Source organism: Pseudorasbora parva, chromosome 2, assembly GCF_024679245.1.
Source record: "Pseudorasbora parva isolate DD20220531a chromosome 2, ASM2467924v1, whole genome shotgun sequence".
NCBI lineage: Eukaryota > Metazoa > Chordata > Actinopteri > Cypriniformes > Gobionidae > Pseudorasbora > Pseudorasbora parva.
This window is the reverse complement of record NC_090173.1, coordinates 57,572,516-57,595,299: the sequence shown is the minus strand read 5'-3', so window position 1 is coordinate 57,595,299 and position 22,784 is coordinate 57,572,516. Positions and strand designations below refer to the sequence as shown.

The 22,784-nt window shown below is 38.5% G+C and overlaps 1 protein-coding gene across 1 annotated transcript; it reads left to right on the top strand.

Annotated features, from left to right (window-relative positions):
• Positions 1-9,493: 9,493 nt before the first annotated feature.
• LOC137047722 (voltage-dependent T-type calcium channel subunit alpha-1H-like) lies at positions 9,494-20,498 on the top strand. The gene is made up of 6 exons (XM_067425559.1): positions 9,494-9,588; positions 16,710-17,088; positions 19,679-19,779; positions 19,858-19,975; positions 20,065-20,133; positions 20,179-20,498. Exons 2-6 carry the CDS (start codon positions 17,080-17,082, stop codon positions 20,362-20,364), a joined length of 483 nt encoding a protein of 160 aa, XP_067281660.1. The 5' UTR covers positions 9,494-9,588; positions 16,710-17,079; the 3' UTR covers positions 20,365-20,498.
• The last annotated feature ends 2,286 nt before the right edge of the window (positions 20,499-22,784 follow it).

Below are 22,784 nucleotides of genomic sequence, written 5' to 3'. Positions count from 1 at the left end.
ATCCCTGTTGCAGTTTGCTGTTCCAGAATTCCAGTCCCATAAGCACTGCACTATTGCACTCCCAATCAGCACTGCACTCACAATCATTTATTTACAATCATTCTGGCCATTCACTGTCATGACTAACCCAAAGAACTACTGAATAGTTGAACACAAAGTTGTGAGTTTGTGTGAGCTGTGTGTGCATAGGTTAATACAAGCAGAGTAAAATACTTTATTAATACACAGGCAATAGAAAAAGGGTGTGCCCACACTATGACAACTTGGTTGCTCAGGATCATAGACCGCTCATGAATAGATTTGTGTGCGATACATTGCTTTGCACAGCAGGTGTCACTGGGGAGCACACTGTTTCATGAGCTTCAGGTAAATGAACCTTTTGGTGAACCAATGGGCTGGAAAGCCTCAGTGGTTCAGGAAGCCTCATTTGGCCATCACTAAAATAAAACATTAACACAATATATTTCCACCACTTAAGTAAGCAAACATCTTACTAACTTTACTATTTCACAAAGTATTTGGTCATGATGCATTTTCAGGACAAGACTTGAGCTCACCTTTCCAACGTTGATTGATGGGGGTTGTCGTCGGTCACGTGTCTGCATTTCCAGGGAAAGCACGTGCACATCCAAGGTCGCTGACTTGCGTAAATGACGTAGTTACGTATTTGGATTTCAAGTTGAAATTGTCATTACATTTCATTTTACCCAATAAATATTTTTCCAAACATAGAAAATGATCTGATTATAAGGATCTTTGTTTTAATCACAGTATTGGTTCTTCAAACGTATATTTTTTAATCCGTTGTGGAGTCAATACCAATTCGTAGCTTAGTTTACTTTCTTCATTATTAAATCATTCACTGTTGTGAGATTATTTAGATGCTCAAAATCAAACTTTAATGTGAACTTTATTAACAGCATTATCTTATTTTTATGTATTTAATAAATTGTTTGTATTTTACTTTAATATCAAGGGCAGAAAAGCTGTTAGACCTTGTAAAAGTGCTTGGAAAATTGTTGTGAAAAGTGTTGTGGCTATATATCTTTGAGCATCTTATGATCAGCTGTCTCTCTGTCACTTGCCCCCGGTTCTTTTCCGCGAACCGGTTCTTTCGGACAGTTCGTTTCAATGATCCGGTTAAAAAAAACGGATCACCGGTTCTTTTACGTCTTTACGTAATGACGTCATTTCTATCATCCCGGCGGATGAAAATACATTCAAACGACGGAGGGCCAAGATGGCGTCCTGCTAAGTTAGCTTTTTTCGTGCTCCGCTGACAAATGTACTTTTAACAGCCAAACTACTTCATTTATAATCCGGTGACGTGTTTTAACTTCTATAAATACTTCACAGTGCCCCTCGATTCTTTAAAGATGAAATCTGCTACAGACAAAAGAAAAGAAAAAGAGATCTCGCGTGCTACACGTGTGTCTGATAATGTGAGCTGCCACAGTTATGCGTCTCCCGGTGAGATGATATTATCTGTTCAGCTTCCAGAGAGCCCAGGTAAGCCCCCCTTAAAAAAGGGCAAACCAGAAGACGACAACGTGATTGCCACTCTCTCTCAACTCATAAATAATCGCTCGGATGCCCTGGAAAAAATGGTGGGGGACAACGCTCTTAAAATTGAAGGGCTTAAAAAAACAGTGGACTTTGTCTGCGCTGAGTTGAATGAGATTAAGGGGAAGGTCGTTCACGTAGAAGCCAGACTAAATACTGAGGAAAAGAAGATGGAGCACTGCGAAAACAGAATAGCAGACTTAGAGAGATACTCTCGCCGATGGAACTTGCGTTTGCATGGAGTTCCTGAAAAAGAAAATGAAAACGTCAGAGCCGAATCCATCCGCATTTGTGTGGCAATTTTTCCAGAGGAGGGCAAGACTCTTCCTGACAAGATTGACACTGTCCACCGCATTGGGAAGAGACTTCTGAACACTCCAAGGCCGCGCGCGATCATAATCCAGTTTTCCTCACGTGTTACGAGAGATGGTGTGTGGAGAGCGGCTAAGTCGTCAGAGTTCCTGCGTGCAAACGGTCTTCGATTTACGGAGGATCTCACCGCTTTTGATCGTGATAGAAGGATGCGGCTGTGGCCTGCTGTTGAAAAGGCCCGTAAGGAGGGGAAGAAAGCGCATTTCGTGGGCCACCGTGCTTTTATCGAAGGCTTCGAAATTAACCCTACGTAATTAAGCCGGTTTAAATTGCTTATTTCATTTCAATAGAGCCTTTTTGAGTCCTATTTTTTCATTCGGAGGGCACTACCTATGGCTGTAAACTTATTTGACTTGGTCTTGTCGTCAGCTGCGCTGCTGTTCTCTACTTCAGTAAAAACTCTAGTATTTGCTGTTGTTCAACGTTTAAAGTTCAACGTTTAAAGTTCCTTTTGTATGTCTATTTCTGTTATTTCACTAAATGCCAGGGGTCTAAGAGACATTACTAAACGAAAGGCACTGTTCCTGTATGCCAAATCGTTCAAAACTGATTTTTGTTTTTTTCAAGAGTCCCACTCCGTTGCCCATGACGCTGCTTTTTGGAGAAATCAATGGAACAATGATGTCTGGATGTCTCACGGCTCGGAGCGTTCAGCTGGAGTTCTGATTTTGAAAAATCTTTTTGCTGGAGACGTTTTGCATCACTTTAGCGATCCAAGTGGACACTTCCTGCTTTTGGTCATCGATATAAATAATACCGTGGTAATTTTAGTTAATATCTATGGTTATAATAGTTCGCATGACAATGACTTACTACTTGATGCAATAGAAGATGTAATAACAATGACTATGAGTTTAATATCTCGGGGAATAATTAACTCAAAAGGGATTTAATATTCAATATTCATGAATTTATGAATATAATTTGCCAGTTGTTCATTACGTATTAAGATTTTCCAATAGGGAAAAATGTTTAATTAAATACAAGTAACCCTTTACGGACTTGCTTGAAATTATCCTACTAAGTTTGTCCACCAAATTAGTTATAGACTTTTCAAATCAATTCTCAATAAGGGATTACTGCTTTACGAGCGCATAAGAAACATTAACTTTACTGATCAGGACAAGTTCAATATTTCAAATGGTCATACAGTTTACTTTACTAACATAGTAGCATAAGCAGTTAGGTAACGTTAGATCGCAAGTTTCATTGACTTTGTGTATGTGGGAGAACAACAGACTCAACTCATAAAATGTCTTTTGGAGGTTTAATAAACACAGACTAAAAATAACACTACGATTCACACAGAAAGTACACACTAAATATGCATCAAGAGAGTAGACATATAGATATTAACGAAAGAATACATAAACGAGAATAATGAATAGACTGAAATTAGAGAGAGATAAAAGAGAGAGAGAGAGAGAGAGAGAGATGGTACAAAGAATTAGGGGTAAGAAGCAGCTTTCCTTCAGTTCATCAAATACAACCTTCACGGAGTTAACTTGTCCCAACGGGAAAATAACACACCCTCTTTACAGCAGTTTGAATTTGGAAGAATAAGAATACTTGCTTTCTTTTTGGTTTCGTTTTGGCTTCTCGCGTGTGTTCCTGCGTATCTGGTGGTTCTTTCCGAGGTTGGGAGGGAAGCAGCTTTTCTCTAGCGGCGCTTCGTGTTCTCCTCCTGAAGAAGGCCCGTGGGGCTAGTAAGTTGATGAAGCGAGGAGCAAAGGGTTGTTGAAGACCGGATTGTAGAAGAGAAGATTTCGGAAGAGAGGAGATTTTCAGAGGAAGAGGATTTTCAGAAGAGGAGTTTTTCAGAAGAGCTGAGGCCTGTTGGCCCCATAGTGTGGTGGGCCTCGGTTTCTGGTCCCACACAGCACATGGCTCTGTGTCTGGAGCCCCTCCCTGCTTGGAGGGACTTGTTGGTTCAGCCAGGGAGAGAAGAAGAGAGGGAGAAGTAAGAGAGAGAGAGCATCCGAGCATCTCCCTTTTAAGGTCTGGGGGGTAGTCCCGCCCTCCAGGGTTAGACTTAACCAATGAGATTGTTGGGATTTCTAGGCGGGAAATTCCTCAGAAGATTTTATGGCCCTTTGTTTCAAAGCTCGAATCAGTGGGTCTCTGACCATTCATATTCTAATTAATGCAACAAACACACACTGCATTTTCTGAATAAGTGATATACATGGAAGTGTAAGTCGTGAAGTGAGCATTAATTTGATAGGAGACATGACATATATGAGGTTACCTGAACTAGTAATTTGTTAAGACAAAGATAAAAAGATGCAAAATACCATACAGAAGAAACATTTTACAAGACCGTTATGTGTTTACATACAATGTCCTGGGGTGCATGTTCATTTATAGATGGTTGTCTATAATTTGAGGCAAACGCGTGTGTTTTACAAGGACTCTTATCAGATGGTTTCCAGGGTAACGAAGAATCTTTCTCTGTTGTGTTGGGGGAAGGTCTGTTAGTAAGCACAAAGCTTTCAAAACATATTTGTTAAATGTAACTGGCGATTGTGTGTTCGATTCGCCTGAGTCGCTATAAGAGAAAATTCTGTTGTGGCTTAATGCACACCCAAATGCCTTAATTTTTATTGGTGGGGATTTTAATATTGTGCCCGATACTAATAATGATAGATTGCCACCTAAACAATCTGCATCTAAAGTTACTAATTCTAAGTTAAACGTATTAATGGATACATTTGATATTATTGATATTTGGAGGGAGAATTTTCCTAATACTAAATGCTATACTTGGAGCAACAAAAGTTGTTCTAGACAGTCCCGTATAGACTACTGGCTTGTTTCACAATCTGTCAAAGATTTTAAAGTTGATGTTGGCATTCTACCTTCCCCCATGACTGATCACAAAGCAATTTTTATTCATTCTCCTCTATCTTCAGTTCACTTTTCTTCCAAACCTAGAGCATCTTATTGGAAGCTTAACTCTTCTTTGCTTAAGTATGGCCAAAAGGAAAATAAATACAGCCTAAATTGGGAATCTCTAAAACACGAAATTGGTAAATGTGCTAGGAAATTTGGCAGCCATCTAACCAAATTGAAAAGGCGCAAAGAAGATACTCTAATTTCCAAAATAATGGCACTCTCTGGAAAAACGCAGGATGGGTTGTTAGAATCTGAGTAAGCAGAATTTACCGATCTGCAATCTCAGTTAGACACTATATATAAATATAAGGCAGAGTGCTCCTTTATTCGCTCTAGAAGAAGATGGCTAGAGCAAGGTGAACAAAGCACTGCATATTTCTTCAGACTGGAAAGGAGCAATTCAAGAAATTTAACTATTAACTCTTTAAAAATCAATGGTATTCTTACTTCTGAGCCTAAGGAAATCAGCACATTCTGTGCAAACTTTTTCTCTAATCTTTATAAGTCTAGATATTGCAATGACTCTGCTTTGTCTTTTTTCCAGTCTTTAAGGGATGTTAAAACTTTATCTGATGAAGATAAGATCTCCTGCGATAGTGATATATCTATTGACGAAATAATTGAGGCTATTGAATCTCTCAAAAACAATAAGTCTCCGGGCACAGACGGGCTGACAGCCGAGTTTTACAAAGATTTTGCTCTAGAGTTAGCACCTTTTTTACTCAAAACTTATTTAGAAAGTATTGCTTTTGAAACACTTCCACCTACCTTAACCCAGGGATTGATTACTTTAATACCTAAACCCAAAAAAGACATCCTTATGATTGACAATTGGCGTCCAATCTGTTTGCTGAACTGTGATTATAAGATATTAGCTTTGTTAGAGGCCAAAAGACTTAAACGCGTTCTGAATACAATAATAGATGAAACTCAGTCAGGCTTCATTCCTAAGAGGCATATTGCTAACAATATACGCCTCGTCTTAGATCTGCTAGACTATGACGAACTGATTAGTGATGAAAGTTTTATTCTTTTTTTAGATTTTTATAAAGCATTTGATTCCCTTGAACATGATTTTATTTTTCAATCCCTGGATAAATTTGGCTTTGGTGACTTCTTCTGCAAAACTGTCCGAACTTTGTATAAAAATGGCAACTGCTCAATTAATCTTAAAACTGGCACTTCTCCCAGGTTTAATGTGGCTAGAGGGGTTCGCCAAGGTTGCCCGGTATCGCCTTACTTGTTCTTGATAGCTTCTCAACTTCTTACTACTTTCCTGCTAAATAGTCAATTACAAGGAATTAACATAAATGATAAACATATTCTTATAACTCAATTAGCTGATGATACCACTCTCTTTTTAAAAAATGACTTTCAAATCCCTATCGCTCTTGATCTTATTGGAATGTTCTCTAAAGCTTCTGGTCTATCTTTGAACTTAGATAAATGTGAACTCTTACCTTTAAAGTCTTGTTCTGCTCCTTTCCTGCACAATATTCCTGTTAAGTCCCAAGTTAACTATTTGGGTGTCATCATTTGTAAAGATATCAATGCGAGAGCTAAATTAAACTTTGATCCAGTAATTACTAAAGCAAAGAAAAAGCTAAATTCCTGGCTCCAGAGAGACCTGTCGTTACGAGGAAGGGCTCTTCTTGCTAAGGCAGAAGGTATCTCTAGATTGACCTATCCTGCTCTTTCCTTACATGTGAACAAATCGATTTGTGAAGAGGTTGATAGGATGCTTTATGACTTTTTATGGAAACACAAGAAACATTACATCAAAAAATCTGTCGTCATAAAAAGCTTTGGACAAGGGGGTCTTAATTTTCTTGACTTTGCTTCTTTAAATAACACTTTTAAGATCAATTGGCTAAGGCAATTCTTGAACGATTCTGAATCCATATGGAACATAATTCCCAAGTATATTTTCTCTAAAGTCGGTGGTCTCCCCTTTCTGTTAGTATGCAATTATAATATCTCTAAATTGCCCATCAAACTATCAAATTTCCATAAGCAGGCACTTTTAGCTTGGCACTTAATCTACAAACATAATTTTAGTCCCCACAGGTATTTTATTTGGAATTACCATGACATCCGATTTAAAAATAAAACACTTTTTTCCCCTAATTGGTTTAATAATAATATTGTTTTGGTTTCTCAACTTGTAAACTCAAATGGTCATTTGTTTTCTTATTCTGAATTCCTAACTAAATATAGTATTCCTGTTACCCCATGAGATTTTGCCATATTGATGGATGCCATCCCCAGTGGAGGATTATTGCTCTAATTGCTCTTTTAAAAAATTCTGTTGATGCTTTACCACCCTCTACATATTGGGTACATCCTTGTGAGACTGTGATTGGGAAAATTTGCTTTCTGTCTAGTCCCTCTCTTAGGAATAAAAAAATTAGACAACTCTTTCAAAGCAATATTACTACGGTCCCTTCTGTTGTATCCTATTGGTGTAATTCCTTTAATGATATTCCTTGGAAGAAAGTGTGGTCCTTACCCAATAGATACTTAATCACTAATAAGGTTAAAGAGGTATCCTTTAAGTTGTTACATCGATTCTATCCCGTCAATCTTTATATTAAAAAAATGTTTCCTGAGAGGGATCCTCTTTGCTCCTTTTGTGGAGTGGAAGATGAATTTGTCCTTCAATTTTTTTGGGATTGTTTTCATGTAGTTACTTTTTGGAAGAAATTTAGTTTATTTGTACGTGTTTCTCTCTTAGAACTTTTTTCTTTGGAGTTTAAGGATGTCCTATTTGGATTTTATAACTCTGACAAGAGTCTTAAAGACAAGTATTTTCTTATAAATCTATTTATTTTTCTAGCTAAGTTTGCAAATTTTTGTCTGTTAAACCTCTCTTTATTATTTTTTGTAAAGATCTGAAATGTTATTTAGATACTCTCTTTTCCTCCAGCAATGCCAAAGCTTTAAAGTCCTCTACGCTGTGCAAGAAGTATAATATTTATACGTTTTTATAATGTAAAAAAAGGGCATTAGCATCTTTTCTCTGTCTCACTCTCTTGAACCTAATTTACTTTAAATTTCATGTCACCCCTGGCTCAATGTTGATCTCTTAGTTTTTTATTATTATTTATTTGTTTTCTTTTGTTGTATTCCTTTTACTACCTTGCTCTACTGTCTATGTGTATATGTGTGTGTTTGTATGTTTTTTGTTTTTTTAAATATATATATTTTTTGTTATATTCTTTTTGAACTGTAACTATTTGCTTTTATATTTGTTCAATAAAAAAAAATAAAAAAATACATTCAAACACATCCCTATAAAGTATTTGTAATCAAAACTTAGTATAGTAATAATTATTATTGACATCATCATCATCTTGGATACATTTTTTCATTTATGTTTTGCAACAGCACTCAGTTCACCAAATCGTACTGAATCGATTGTTACAACATCTACTTCAAGATATTAGTTTTATTTCTAGTTTGAGAGACTGTCACTGTCACTGTCGTGCAAACACTGATGTTTACACGGATTAAATAAACTTACATTGACATAATACTTACACAAATCCTCAGTTCACCCGGGCTCGTATTATCAGCATCAGCTGTCCCAGTCCGAGAGAAACAGTTCGGTTACGACGCTATCACGCATGCTCAGTATCTCAGCTCACCGGTTCTCAGAATCCAACATGTCCGAAAGATCGAACGTGTCCGATAGAAACGGTTCTCGATTCTGTACCGGTGATTCGTTGCAACCGGTCGATCTGACTCGAGAACCGCTGTATCTCTCTCTGTGTGTCTGTGTGTGTGTGTGTGTGCTGAGGGTGCTGAGCTGCGAACTGCTGCAAGCTGAATAGTCTATATCAAACCTACTGTTTTGATTACATTTTAAAATGTGTATCGACTCAGAAATTAAATAAGATAAAAAGCTGTTCCTGAAATTATCATGCATTATTGATAAAACAAATAAATGTTTAATTTGACCATTTTACAATCCATTGTTTCCAAACTTTAAATACAGTGATGAGACAGCTTTGTTATGATGTTTCCAAACGTGATTAGTTTTATACACTTAACCTGTATTTCGTTCCTCTGAACAAATAACACGCATGCGCAGCTCATCGGCTCATCGGTTCTCAGTATCGAACGTGTCCGACAGAAACGGTTTTCGATCTGTACTGCTGAACCGAGGATCCGAGAACCGTTCGGTTACACGCGCATGCTCAGTATCAGCGGCTCGTGAGTTCATCAGCTCTCTCAGCAAAACATGTCTTACTTCAGCTAACGATTGGAGTTACAACATCTACTTCAAGATATTCGTTTTATTTCTAGTTTGAGAGACTGTCACTCATGTCAGAAAGTTAACTTGTGGGATCAGCCCTGATTTGAGACGCGAACCGTTTAGAACGATTCAGTTCGATTTGGTGAACTGGTTCGACCGGTTCACTATAAAGATCCGGTTAAAAAGAACGATTCGTTCGCGAACCGGACATCAGCAGTTTCGCGATGGGTCGATGCTGGTAAGCCGCAATTTGATCATTGCTCTCTCTTAACAACTAAGTTTGGACTGTTTTCAAGTGCAAAGCCTAACTTTTTATACTACACACAAGTTTACTGCTTTTGTCTGTCATCTCCTAGCTCTGTCATTCGAGTCAGATGTGTGTTATTTGTGATGATGAAATGACGTGTGTGTGAACTGCGAACTCTGTTTATTTTATGATTTGACATGCAACGGTGATGCAGAGGCTTCAACCACCCTTTTTGGCCGTGTGTATTTTCCAGGTAACGTTATGTGGTTTTGACATGTTTTGTGTATGAATTGTTATCTGAATTGAGTGTTAGCGATCACCACACGCGATAGGCTCTCGCACGTGCTGAGCGTGTAACGTGTATTATTCAGGCATCAGACAAATCAGATTAACTCGAGATTACTGGAACTGGTTTCTTTATTCCACATGGGACTTCCATCACATACAAGTTACCAACCACTTCACTCAATGCACCCCACTTTATACTTCCCATTACTGCCATCTAGTGGACCAAACAACATCCCACTCATTACATCCCCCTTCCTTAAACAAATGATCACCATCACACAATTTACATCAGACCCGTCCCACAACTAAACAATCAATTTCATCCTATACAACATACCAACATTTTTTTTTTTTTTTCACAATTCTTTTGAACAATTTTTTTTTTTTTTTTTTTCACCTCTCACAAGTCCAGTCTAACAGGTGGTTTTCGAACACGATTAGACCTTAAAATGGGACTGTCAGTCTTTGGATCAAAAGAATCAGGTTCAGAGTACTGTTCAGAGGGCTGAGCTTCAAGAGCAGGAGACACAGCAAGAGGGGGCATTTCAGCAGGGGGCATTTCATCCAAGGAAGACAGTTCTACATTTGACTTACTCATTTCTGCAGACTTGAGCAAACTCTGCCGATTTCTTCGTAGTATCTGCCCATCTTCTGTTTGTACCAAATAAGACCTGGGATTTATTTCTTTTAGGACAGCAGCTTTCCTTTTCCATCCTGTTGGCCCCTCAACTCTAACCACATCTTGATCATAAAGGGGTTTCAATTGTCTAGCTCCCTTGTCATAATATTCTTTCTGTTTCCTTTTCTGATATAGCATTTCTGTCACTGTCAAACTTTTGTTTTCCTTTTTTAGAGTCAATTTTGGCAAAGTGTCCCGCAATTTACGGTTCATCAGTAATTCTGCAGGAGACAATCCACAACCAAGTGGGGAAGCACGATAACTTAAAGCCTACCACTCATCTGAATTGCTTGCTGTTGCTTTTTTCAATAGTCTTTTTACAATTTGCACCCCTTTCTCTGCTTTTCCATTTGCCTTTGGATACAGCGGGCTAGACGTTGTATGCTTGAAGACATACTGCTCCGCAAACAGTCTGAATTCACGACTACTGTACTGAGTACCCTTGTCACTATGAACAATGAGGGGAATTCCATGTCTTGAAAAAATCTGTTTCATGTGATGAATCACATCAGTTGTTGTTGTAGAACGCAACTGTTCAATTTCTGGATAGTTTGAATAGTAATCAATAATCACCAAAAAATCTTTGCCATTCAACTGGAACAAATCAGTTCCAACCTTTTCCCATGGTTGAGTAGGCACATCAGCTATTAGCATGGGTTCTTTTGCTTGTTTATAATGATGACTCAAACAGATGTCACATTTATTGATCAATTCTTCAATGTGCCTACTAATTCCAGGCCAATAAACAGCTTGTCTTGCTCTTCGCTTGCATTTTTCAATGCCGAGATGCCCTTCATGTATGCGATGAAGCATATCTGGACGCATAGACCTTGGAATGACAATTCAATTTTTTCGCAGCAACATGCCACTGCATACACTAAGTTCTGCCCTCATTGGAAAATACTGCAGACACTTGCCTTTGCTCCATCCTTGCTGAAGAAGAACCATCACCTTCTGCAACTCAACATCTTTAGCAGTCTCCTCCACAATACGTTTCAAGATCTCATTCGAAAAGGGCAAAGAGGAAACCACAGTACTCACATGTCCTTCCAGTTCGTCCATGATGGGACTGCTCTCTGAAATAACCGGTGCTCGAGACAGTGCATCAGCCACAATGAGAGACTTCCCAGGTGTATACACTAAATGAAGATCATATTTTTGCAACTTCATCATCATACGCTGAATTCTGGTTGACATATCATTTAAGTTCTTTTGAATGATCGATATCAATGGTTTATGATCTGTCTCTACTGTAAAAGTAGGTAATCCATAAACATATCTGTGGAATTTCTCACAACCAAATAGCAACCCCACAGTTTCTTTTTCAATCTGAGAGTAACATTTTTCAGTTTCTGTCATAGATCGAGAAGCATATGCAACAGGTCTCCAGGACTCTCCCATGGCCTGAAGCAGCACAGCTCCTAGTCCATCCTGTGAGGCATCTGTAGAGATCTTAAGTGGATGAGTGTGATCAAAAAAAACCAAGACAGGTTCAGTAGTCAATATCTCCTTTAACTTCTTCCATTCATGATCATGTAATGAAGACCACACAAACTCTTTATCATTTTGTAACAATGCTCTCATGTTTTTGGTCTTGACTGATAAATTTGGCAGGAATTTTCCCAGAAAATTGACCATACCTAAAGCACGAAGAACCCCCTTTTTGTCACTAGGTGGAGGCATATCCAGCAAGGCTTGTACTTTAGCCGGATCTGGTTCTACGCCTTTGGCAGACAGCTTGTCACCCAAGAAGGTTATTTCTGTGACTCCAAACTGACACTTACTTTTGTTTAACTTTAAATCATGGACTCGAATTCTTTCCATCAGTTGTAATAGTCGCTGATTGTGTTGTTCAAGGGTAGAACCCCACACAACTAGATCGTCAATATATACACGAACACCATCAAGACCTTCAATCAGGGTTTCCATTGCTCGATGAAAGATTTCAGGAGCTGATTTAATTCCAAATGGAAGACGCAGAAAACAATATCTTCCAAAGGGAGTATTGAAAGTGCAATATTTGCTACTCTCAGAATTCAATCGAATCTGCCAGAAACCATGAGATACATCTAATTTACTAAAAATTGTGGCACCGGACATTTCGCTAAGAATCTCTTCACGTGTAGGTATCTGATAATGCTCTTGTTTGATGTTATCATTAAGATCTTTAGGATCCAAGCAAACTCTTAATTCACCATTAGGCTTTTTCACACAAGTGATGGAATTTACCCAATCTGTTGGTTGTTCAATCTTCCGTATCACTCCCAATTGGGTCATACGATCCAATTCCTGTTTCAAGGCCTCTCGCAGAGCGACAGGAACCCGACGAGGAGCATGAATAACAGGTGTAGCATCTTCCCTCAGTTGTATTTTGTAAGTAAATGGCAGCGTTCCTTGACCTTCAAAAGCATCTGGAAATTGATTCACAAGGTCAGTAACAGAATCATATCCAGTCTGGGCGACTACATTTTGGTTCACTTGATACACTCTTCTAACCAACTGAAGGTTTTCACATGCTCTATCTCCTAGAAGAGATTCATGGCCATTTGGGACCACAACAAACATTAAATTCTGGGTCATTCCTTTAACTTGTATTTTCAATCTACAAACTCCCTTTGTTTCAATTGGTTGTCCATTGTAGGCTTTAAGGGGAACGGTGCGTTTTTTAATGAGAGGTCTTTCTTTCAGTGCTTTCACATCTCTGATATTAATTAAGTTGACTTTAGCACCAGTGTCTAATTTAAAAGGTAATATTGTCCCATTAGCCACAAGTTTGCAAAGAAAAGTTTCATTGTCATTGCCTCTACTATTTCTTGCATAACTTCGTTTCTTGTCTCTATACGAAATGGCATCTATTGCTGTGGCTGCATTTTGAAAGGACATCGTTGTAGCAACATCAAATTGCATCACATGCTGTCGCGCTAATTCACTGGACTGGCACAATTCAACAGCACGATCCAATGCAAGCTCGGACTCTCGTTGTAATCGTTCTCGTATTTTCTTATTCCATATACCAAACACAATCTGGTCTCGAATCATAGAATCTCTCAAGTCATTAAAATTACAGGTTTTTGCCTTGATCTTGAGGTCAGTAAGAAAGCAATCAAAAGCCTCTCCTTCATGCTGTATTCGAGTTCTAAACACATATCGTTCATATGTCTCATTCTTCTTTGTCAAACAATGAGCATCAAATTTTTCCAATACCTTGTCCAGTTTCTTCTTGTCTGCCTCATCCTCAAAGATAAAGGTGTTAAAAACCTCCACAGCATCTACTCCAGCAATCGTAAGTAGCAGGGCAATCTTTCTTTCATCTGCAGCGGCTGTTTGTCCAATGGCTGTAATATACAACTCAAACTGTTGTTTGAAAGTCTTCCAATGTGCATCAACATTTCCACACAATTTCAGTGAAACAGGGGGTTTAATGGCGTCCATTGTGTTCTTCTTACCCCACTCCTGGTACCATGTATTATTCAGGCATCAGACAAATCAGATCAACTCGAGATTACTGGAACTGGTTTCTTTATTCCACATGGGACTTCCATCACATACAAGTTACCAACCACTTCTTCACTCAATGCACCCCACTTTATACTTCCCATTACTGCCATCTAGTGGACCAAACAACATCCCACTCATTACATAACGGATCTGCGCCATTTTAGACATGTGCGTTCTTTCCTCTCTACGAAATATGTAAAATATGGGTCACTTGAGTTTATAGTTTCTTACATTAATGTAATGGGAGGATGAGTATTGTGAAGAAAAGATGCTGTTTTATTATCTATTTTCTTTAATGTATGTTTTATTAAGAATGTTGTCGACCATATGTTCACGATCCATAGTGGATTTCGATCCACGAAAACCATAGTTTAGCGATGGTTCGGTGCTGATTTTACATGCAATACAAGCAGATATTAAACAACAGATTTTATTGGCTGCAATGTGTCTCCTGTATCTTTGACATACAAGTTATTAAATAAAATAAAATGTAATGAAATAAAATTAAATCAAATGTAATTAAATCAAATTAAATGGTACAGGGTATTGGATATGGCATTTTCAAACAACAACAACCACCCAGGAATAAAAATATTCTGTGCAACAACACACAGTAACCACTTATTACTGTGAATTTTTTTTCAAGTAGTAAAGTGCAAACTATTCTCAACAAAACAGCAGCTTAGCAGCTTTAAGACAATGACAATTATATGCCTGTCCTGATCCTACCATCACATCAGCTGCATTCAATAAAATATTAAGATGTGAAATACAGTAATGTCAGTAGCTTATACCGGATCTCAATTGTTTTAAGCATGTGGCAAAACCCCCCCATTTTCTACCACAGAATAGGGTCATAGATCCTTCGCTATAAACATGCCACAGATCGTGTGATCCTCTTTGCTCTCTCGGAGCTGTGTGGTAATGTTGACATTCATCAATTCTTGGCTGGGATGTGTCGACTTTTTGTGTTGTTGTTGTTGAAGTTAACTCAGTATGCCAACGATCGACATGGTTCGTAAAGTTAGTTGTATTGCACGTGCTTAATTTTAGTGTGGCAGGTTTTACACACCGCGTAACACTTGTCTAGTTTCCCATTCACTTCATAAAATCCGAAATGTGCCGCTTTCCAAGCTTTGGGTGCATTTTTAATAACCCGTCTATCGCGGTAATCTCCCTCCGCCTCAGCCATCTTGCTTGTTGTTGTTGTTGTTGTTGTTGTTGTTGTTATTCTCCCGGAATCGGAAGTATTTGAAACTTCACAACTTTATCGTCCGCCAGAAAATAAACAGTGAAATAATCGATTATGGCACTTTGCCGCATCGATGCTGAATCGTTCATGCCCCGCATCGCCGAATCGATTATTGTTGACACCCCTAAATCTCGGTGTGAGAACTGCTGCAAACGATTCAGTGCATGAGTGTACTGTCCAAATTACACAAACTGAATCAGAAATTGACTGATTAGATTAAAAGGGTAGTTTGTTTGAAAAAATGCCATTGTTCTTTGATTTTGAACAGGTGATTATAAAAACACAATCTATGTGATTGCTGAAATATTATTAGGGAAAATAATTCTCAAATTGGTATATTGTAATCTCAGTGTGATTTATCAAAGTATTTGTCAGTCATTTTTCAGTAACATTTTAGTGGCGCACAGCGGTATTTCACTGTCTCAGTAAAACGGGTCTAGCAATGAAGTAATAGCAGTGAGTAATTAAAAGCAACATAAATTAATTACATCCACATTTTCATTTATGCATTTACCTTTAATCTGAAGTGACATTACATTCGAGGCTTTGTTCACCCAAAAATGAAAATTCTGTCATTAATTACTTACCCTCATGTCGTTCGACACCCGCAAGACCTCCGTTCATCTTCGGAACACAAATGAAGATATTTTTGTTGAAATCCATCGGCTCAGAAAGGCTTTCATTGACACCAATGTCATTTCCTCTCTCAAGACCCATAAAAGGCACCAAAGATGTCGTTACAAAGTCCATCTCGCAACAGTGGCTCTACAATAATTTTATGAAGCAACAAGAATAGTTTTTGTGCGCAAAAAACAACAACGAAATAACGACTTGTATAGTAATGGGCCAATTTCAAAACAAAGTTATGAATCAGTGTATCGATTCAGGATTCGGCTCGCCAATGTCACGTGATTTCAGCAGTTTGGCGGTTTGACACGTGATCCGAATCATGAATTTCTGATTCAGTTTGATTCATTTGGACAGTACACTCATGCATTGAATCGTTTGCAGCAGTTTTCTCACCCCGAAATAGTAACGGGACACTGTATACGACAAAACAACTAAAAGCGTGCTGGATACGGTGGATCTGTGCGTTGTCATGATCTCCTGTGTGGGATGTCTTGTGTTACTACTGTATGTAGTTTTGAAGTGAGGTTCTGTGTTATTTCTTTCTTTGTTCACCCCATGTTTGTTGCCACGGCTGCTCATTTGATCGCACCCTCTATGTTTATTACCATAGTAATTTATTAGGCCTTTTGTTCTCCTCTGTATAAATACCCTTGTGCTTCTCTGGTTGGCCGGTCAGTCGTTGTTTTGCTGTACCTGTTCCTGTCGTGTGTTTCATGGACTATCCTGTCTTCCCTGTGTGTTCTTTTGTCTTGTGGATTGTTTTTAATAAATTAAGGTGCATGTGGATCCCCTTCTCTGTCTGTCCCTTTGCCTGCCAACTTGTTAGCTTGTGCATGACTATGCACTGAAGGTAAAATCAATTCATGTCCATATATTCAAAACAGGGTCAAAATATGGGAACACTTATTTTGTTGCCCCAGTACTGTTGAAAGGCAGTAGTACTTAATTGTTGTAACAAGCAGTATGTGTAACATGGGCACTATAATGTAACATCTTACAAGGATAACATATTCTTTTACTATCTCAGACTAGCCCAAGAAGATCTCCGTGCCACTCCCGTGGCTCAGGCAGTAACTCGGGCAGCCGTAGATCCAGCTGGAACAGTTTAGGACAGGCGCCGAGTTTGAGAAGGAAGGACACGTCTGGAGAGGGAATCTCTGCTGTCCGGGGAGGGCAGGGGTAGTTTTAAGGATGAGGACTTGGAGGGTGATAAACTGGCCAATATCAGTGGGGGCTTACTGCAGCATCCCAGCTCTCTAGATGTCCATGAGCTGCCCCAGACCCCCAGCTGCAGCTCTTTGGGAGAATACCTCGACTGCAATGGAAGAAGCCCATTGCACTTACCTACTGACCTGTCCACCAACCTGAGCAAAGAAGACTCCATCGCAGAAGAGGACATGGATGATGTAAGTCACGGCTTAACGCTGGATAATCACACCTGTCCTGTGCTGTCTGTTACAGTCAGGCAGTGCTTATGACTTGTTTTTCAAAGATGTCTTCCCAGGAGTTTGTGTCTTGTGAGGAGATGAATTGGCATGCTGTAACTGATTCAGCGTGGTAGTTTGAAGACAGTAATTATTTTTGTTTGTTTGTGGAAAGTGACCTTTATTAGTGTCTGTGTGCTGATATCTGTTCTCTCAAGAGTCTTGACTTAAAATTGAGTTTTTCATGTGCTGTGAAATTAGCTGAACCAATAGAGCTACAATAAAGGCCCACATACATACAAACAACATACACAACTGGTCGAACGTCTGGACACACCTAAACATTCTGGTAACACTTTACAATAAGGTTTCATTTTTTAACATTAGTTAACTACTGTAGTTAACATGAACTAAGAATGAACAATACTTTTACAAAGTATTTATTAATCTTAGTTAATGTTAATTTCAACATTTACTAATACATTATGGAAATCAAATGTTATATTTGTTAACATTAGTTAATGCCCCTTTTTAAGACAAAAAATGAAATAGATATTCTTTTGAACTTTTTATTCATCAAAGAATCCTGAACAAAAATGTATAATGTTACCACAAAAATAAGCTGCACCATTGTTTTCAACATTGATAATAATAAGGAATGTTTCTTGAGCATCATTTTGGAATGATTTCTGATGAACCATGTGACACTAAAGACTGTAGTAATGATGCTGAAAAAATCAAATTTGCCATCACAGAAATAAATTACAATAAAATATAATCAAATAGAAAGCTGTTATTTTAAAGGGATAGTCCGCCCTAAAATAAAAATTAAGTAATTATTTACTCACCCTGGTGTTTATCTAATGCCGTAGGCGTACTTGCTTTTGCAGACCACAAAAGGAGAAGGATTTTTTTTTTTAAAGGACCACTAATGCTCTTCCATATAATTTCAGTGAATAGTGACCAGCAACAAGCCTTTTTATAAAAATGCACAAGAATTACAGAATGATTCCATGCAACACATGCCATATTTTCCAAGTGTTCTGGTGGTATACGATAGCGCTTGGTGAAACCAATTAGAAATGTTATGTTTTTAATGATTCTCACTCATTTGTGAGACTCTCAAGGTATGTGAAATCAACATTAAGAAGAATGTGACATGAAATATAACCCATGTACTTCTAATCCGCTGTGTTTGTCAGGAAGTATCATGTCAAAGTGAACTGGAGCTTTAATAGTCTAATGAATGTGCGGTCGATCACAGAAGATAAACAAAAAGTGGTTTGTTTTTTCACCAACTCCTATTGTATACCCCCAGAAGGCTTGGAATATATGGCACGTGTTGCATGGAACCATTATGTGACACTTTTGCGTCTTTTATAAAAAGCTTGATTCTGGTCGCTATTCACTGCCATTATACATGCCATTATTATATATGCCATTCAGTCTGAACTAGGCATTAGATGTGCAGGTTTATGTGTATGGCTATCACCAGACCAAGCTCAATTTAAGATTGAACATTGGTCTGGGGAGTCTGCTTAGTATTTTCTACTGCACAAAAGAAGCGATCAATGAGCATTATTCAAATGACTCTGTACACAATTGGTTAGTCCTTCAACCAATTAGACCACAAAAGGCGTGATAAACTAGCATTATTCAAATGACTCTGTATGCGATTGGATAGTTCTTTAAACAATCAGTCCACAAGAGGCGTGATCAATGGGCAACGACCCATCGATTCTCTATCCGTCATCGTGTTAAACCCGCCAGTAGCCAGGTGGATAAGCCAGTCTGTAATTGGTTTTTGCAAAAGTGTAACAGAAGCAGTAGAAATTAATGTACAGGTTTCCAGACTGAGTTGCCGGGCGAAATCAAATCGCCGGTAGATCAGGCTGGGTTTACCCAATCTACAGGTTTATAGCACACATTAGGCATACCTCTTATAATTGTCTTGTGTGTTTTTAGGCTATCCCAGGAAACCAAATTGCATTTTTACAACGGTATACATTTGTCTTCATGTTTCTATTATTTCTTGTGAAGGAAATTGGAGTTATGTATCAATAAGTCACTGCTGAGTTGTTGGGAAAAAACACTTAAAATTGTTGTATGAGAGGTGCTGCATGGCGTTGAACCGAAACTGCATAATGGAGTGCATCAAATGTCCATAAAATCTGCATAAATGTGTCAGTGCTAGAAATATTCTTTAATGATTTCCCACAATTGTATTACAGCTGCATCATGGTGTCATTTCTTCAAGTTGAACCATCTTTCAAGCCAAGTACCTGCAAATCAATTAGACATTGAGACAAAGTGGATTTTAATTGCGTAAAATCAATTTTGCAAAAAGCACATTTGCACAATTAACAGTTAGTTATTTAAATGGTAATTCATCACATTTAAACAAGCATGTATTTGAACCCCTATTTATTGATTTTGGACCAAGACCATTATCCTAATGCTTTTAAGGAGGTTCTTATCTACTTTAAACACTTAACTCCTGACAGTTTCGAGCTGTAGTAATTAGCCATAGTTCTTGTTCAATTTGCTGACACTTCTCTCTCGTGTGTTACAGAGTTTCTGCCTCCGTCTCAAGAGGACATTGGAAGCATGTAAACCTAAGTGGTGTAAAGATCATGAGGACTGGTCCCTTTATCTGTTCTCTCCTCAGAGCAAGTAAGTATTTGCCATCTCCTAGCATCTGCTGAACAAAGGTTCACGTTCACGCCTGTAACTTGTATAATTCTGTCCTAGGTCTCGGATGATGTGTCAAAGGTTCATTTCTTACAAGATGTTTGATCATATAGTCTTGGTATTTGTCTTCTTAAACTGCATAACCATTGCTATGGAAAGACCCACTATCCAGCCATCTGTAAGTTTGCTTATCTTTAATAGTCCATTTGTATCTATGCCTACTGGATGTATGATACAGTATATAATGTTTGTTTTTTTTCATTTCAGGAGCGACTGTTTCTCAGTGTCTCCAATTATATTTTCACTGTGATCTTTCTTGCTGAAATGACTGTAAAGGTATGATTTTTGATTTTCTTATATATAAAGAGGCTTGTGTTAAAGGTGGTGGCCCTTCTCTTCTTCTCCGGGAAGGACAGTTATCTGAAGAGCACCTGGAATGTTCTGGATGGGATCCTGGTCTTTGTCTCGCTCATTGACATTCTGGTCTCTCTGGCTCAAGGTGGACACCAAATCTTTGGCATCCTGAGGGTTCTTCGCCTGCTGAGATCTCTTCGGCCGCTGAGGTGAGTCAGTGAAAGGTCACAACGTGCCTGTCTGAGGCGCAATCAATCAATGAAATCCGATACACAGTCATTGCTCCAGTTAGGAAATAAACTGAAGGTTAGTTATGTGGTTGCATTATGTGTATACTCTAAAAGCCCCTTCTCACTTACTGATTCAACTAAAGCTTGACAAAATTAAAGGTCTTTGCACCGAATGTCGAGTCCAATATTTTGGCATGCGTTTTTTTGTATTCGTGATACGAAAAATTTGTCACGCACAGAGACCTTGCACACTGAGTCCGATGCGGATTAATAAATGCGTTATGGAAAAAAAAATGACAAAGTGATGTCTAGTCAAAGTGAAAAGACAAAGTGATGTCTAGTGAGGATGATTTGTTTGTCCTGAGGAGATTGGGTTCATCCACTCCTGCGATCACGTAGAGAAGTTTCTATCCAGCGGGATTATCCAGACCAACCGATTCAAAGTTTCAGTGTCAGTGGCTCAGTTTGATGCTTTGCTAGCGATACTGGAGTCACATTAAAAAGAAGACCACTAATTTCCGTGAATCAATTGATCCCGAACTCCTGGCAGTATGTCTATGGATCCGATCACACACACACTTTCACTCACACACACACACACACATAGTATTGTTTCCGGTCGATGACGTCATCACGCCGACGATCGATCGATCTCCCGATGGAATGGTTCTACACGCGCTTCACGACGCATTAACGCAGAGGCGTTCTCACAGCGTTTCGACGCAGCGTCTCGTTCCCTCAGGGAACTAGGGTTACATACGTAACCGAGACGTTCTATACAGGCCAATTTGCATATCATTACATGCTGTTTTCAAAAGTGTTAAACTTATGGACAAAACAATAACACAATACAAAACTGAATGAGACAGCAACTTGCAACATGTATACAGTAATATTGTAATGCAATTTTTCCTGCTAAAAATCAAACACTATCAAAGCAACTTGATGAAACTGAACACCAACACCAGTGTTAGGCCATTACCATCCATTCAAAAGAGGAAACTTAGGAATAATGATGTACTGTAATGTAAGCATGCAGTGAATTATGAGCAGTACAGTGTCATTCTAGTTTTGTAAAGACATTTTAATTGTCTAATGTTCCTGATGTTAGTGTTGATGTAAACCTGTGCTGCCAGTGCTCTGGAAGAATGAGTTGATTTGTAAATGTAAAATTAACTGCTGTGAAGCTGAAAGTTGGTTAGCAAATTTATAAACTCCTCACTCAGTTCTCCTATTGAGAAATGTGTCCTAGTGATTGTAATTTAATTTAATTTAATTTGGTGGGGTATTTGGTCTAGGATGTAGGTAACAGCTTTGGTAGTGACCTTCTTTGTCTCACCTGAGAAAGTCTTCATGCATTGAAATGTAAATTACTGGTGGGGGGTAACTTTTTTATTAGTTAATCATTTTTAAAGTTACTTTTTCTCAAAGTGTATGTTCACTTAATCGTTTCAACTATGACAAGCAACTATGTTTACTGGGATACTTCCTATTTTTTGAAATAATTTTGTATTAATTTGTCCACTTAAGAGCAAGAAGTCCTGAAAGAGAGCTCAGTTTAGCATTCGTGGACTGTCAGAGATACAGCTTTTGGGGCGTATGCTTCAGATGTTTCTGCATATAGCACGTGAGTAATGAAGAGCCTTCTGAAGCAAAAAAGGCTTTCTGAAGCAAAGTGGCACGTTTGTGTAAGAACAATGTCCATATTTTAAACTTTATAGACTAAACTAACTATTTTTATTGAAAGAAATTGTGTTTTAGTGTTATTATGAAAAGAGTAACCCCTGACGCTAAGTTTTGTTTAGCTCTATCTTCTCTCTTCAGCGTTTGTCAGTGCACATACGTCAAGGATTCATGGGTGAAGAAGGGTTCCTCTTTAAAGGACAACTCCGGTGAGAAATGACCCTCGGGGAAATTAACAGATGGTTATCGAGTAGATCGTTCTCTGGGATGCGGTTTCATGGAAATCAAGTGTAAAGAGTTTTATCTCTAAACACAGATTTGAGCGACGAACGCTGTGCTAAGTGATGAACTTTGACTGAATCTCATATGGGCCGTTGTTTCCGGAAGAAAACACTGGATGTAGTAGAGAAGAAAAAAAAAGTCCATGTCATTAGATTTCACAAACTTAATTCCTATCGACCAGCTCACTTAGCACAGCGTTCGTGGCTCGAGACATCGAGACTGTTTTCCAAGATGGCTGCCGTCTGTAAACGCGTAATGTACTGTCTTTATAAAGTGTCTTCTTATTAAACTGTTTGTACACTTACAAAGTTCTCAATGCTTCGGTTTGCATGTAGGGACCCTCATCATGCTGCCGTGTTAGTGTGAGGCTATTTTGAGCCTTGTTAGTGGTATTAACTAGCGATTTCATTTCATTATTCCATGCCCCATAGACAAACA

What these genes read in the sequence shown, in the direction of transcription:
- LOC137047722 (XM_067425559.1), top strand. An exon ending in CTGTTCTCTCCTCAGAGCAA is followed by an intron (nt 19,780 to 19,857) that starts GTAAGTATTTGC and finishes ATTCTGTCCTAG; the next exon opens with GTCTCGGATGATGTGTCAAA. An exon ending in GACCCACTATCCAGCCATCT is followed by an intron (nt 19,976 to 20,064) that starts GTAAGTTTGCTT and finishes TTTTCATTTCAG; the next exon opens with GAGCGACTGTTTCTCAGTGT.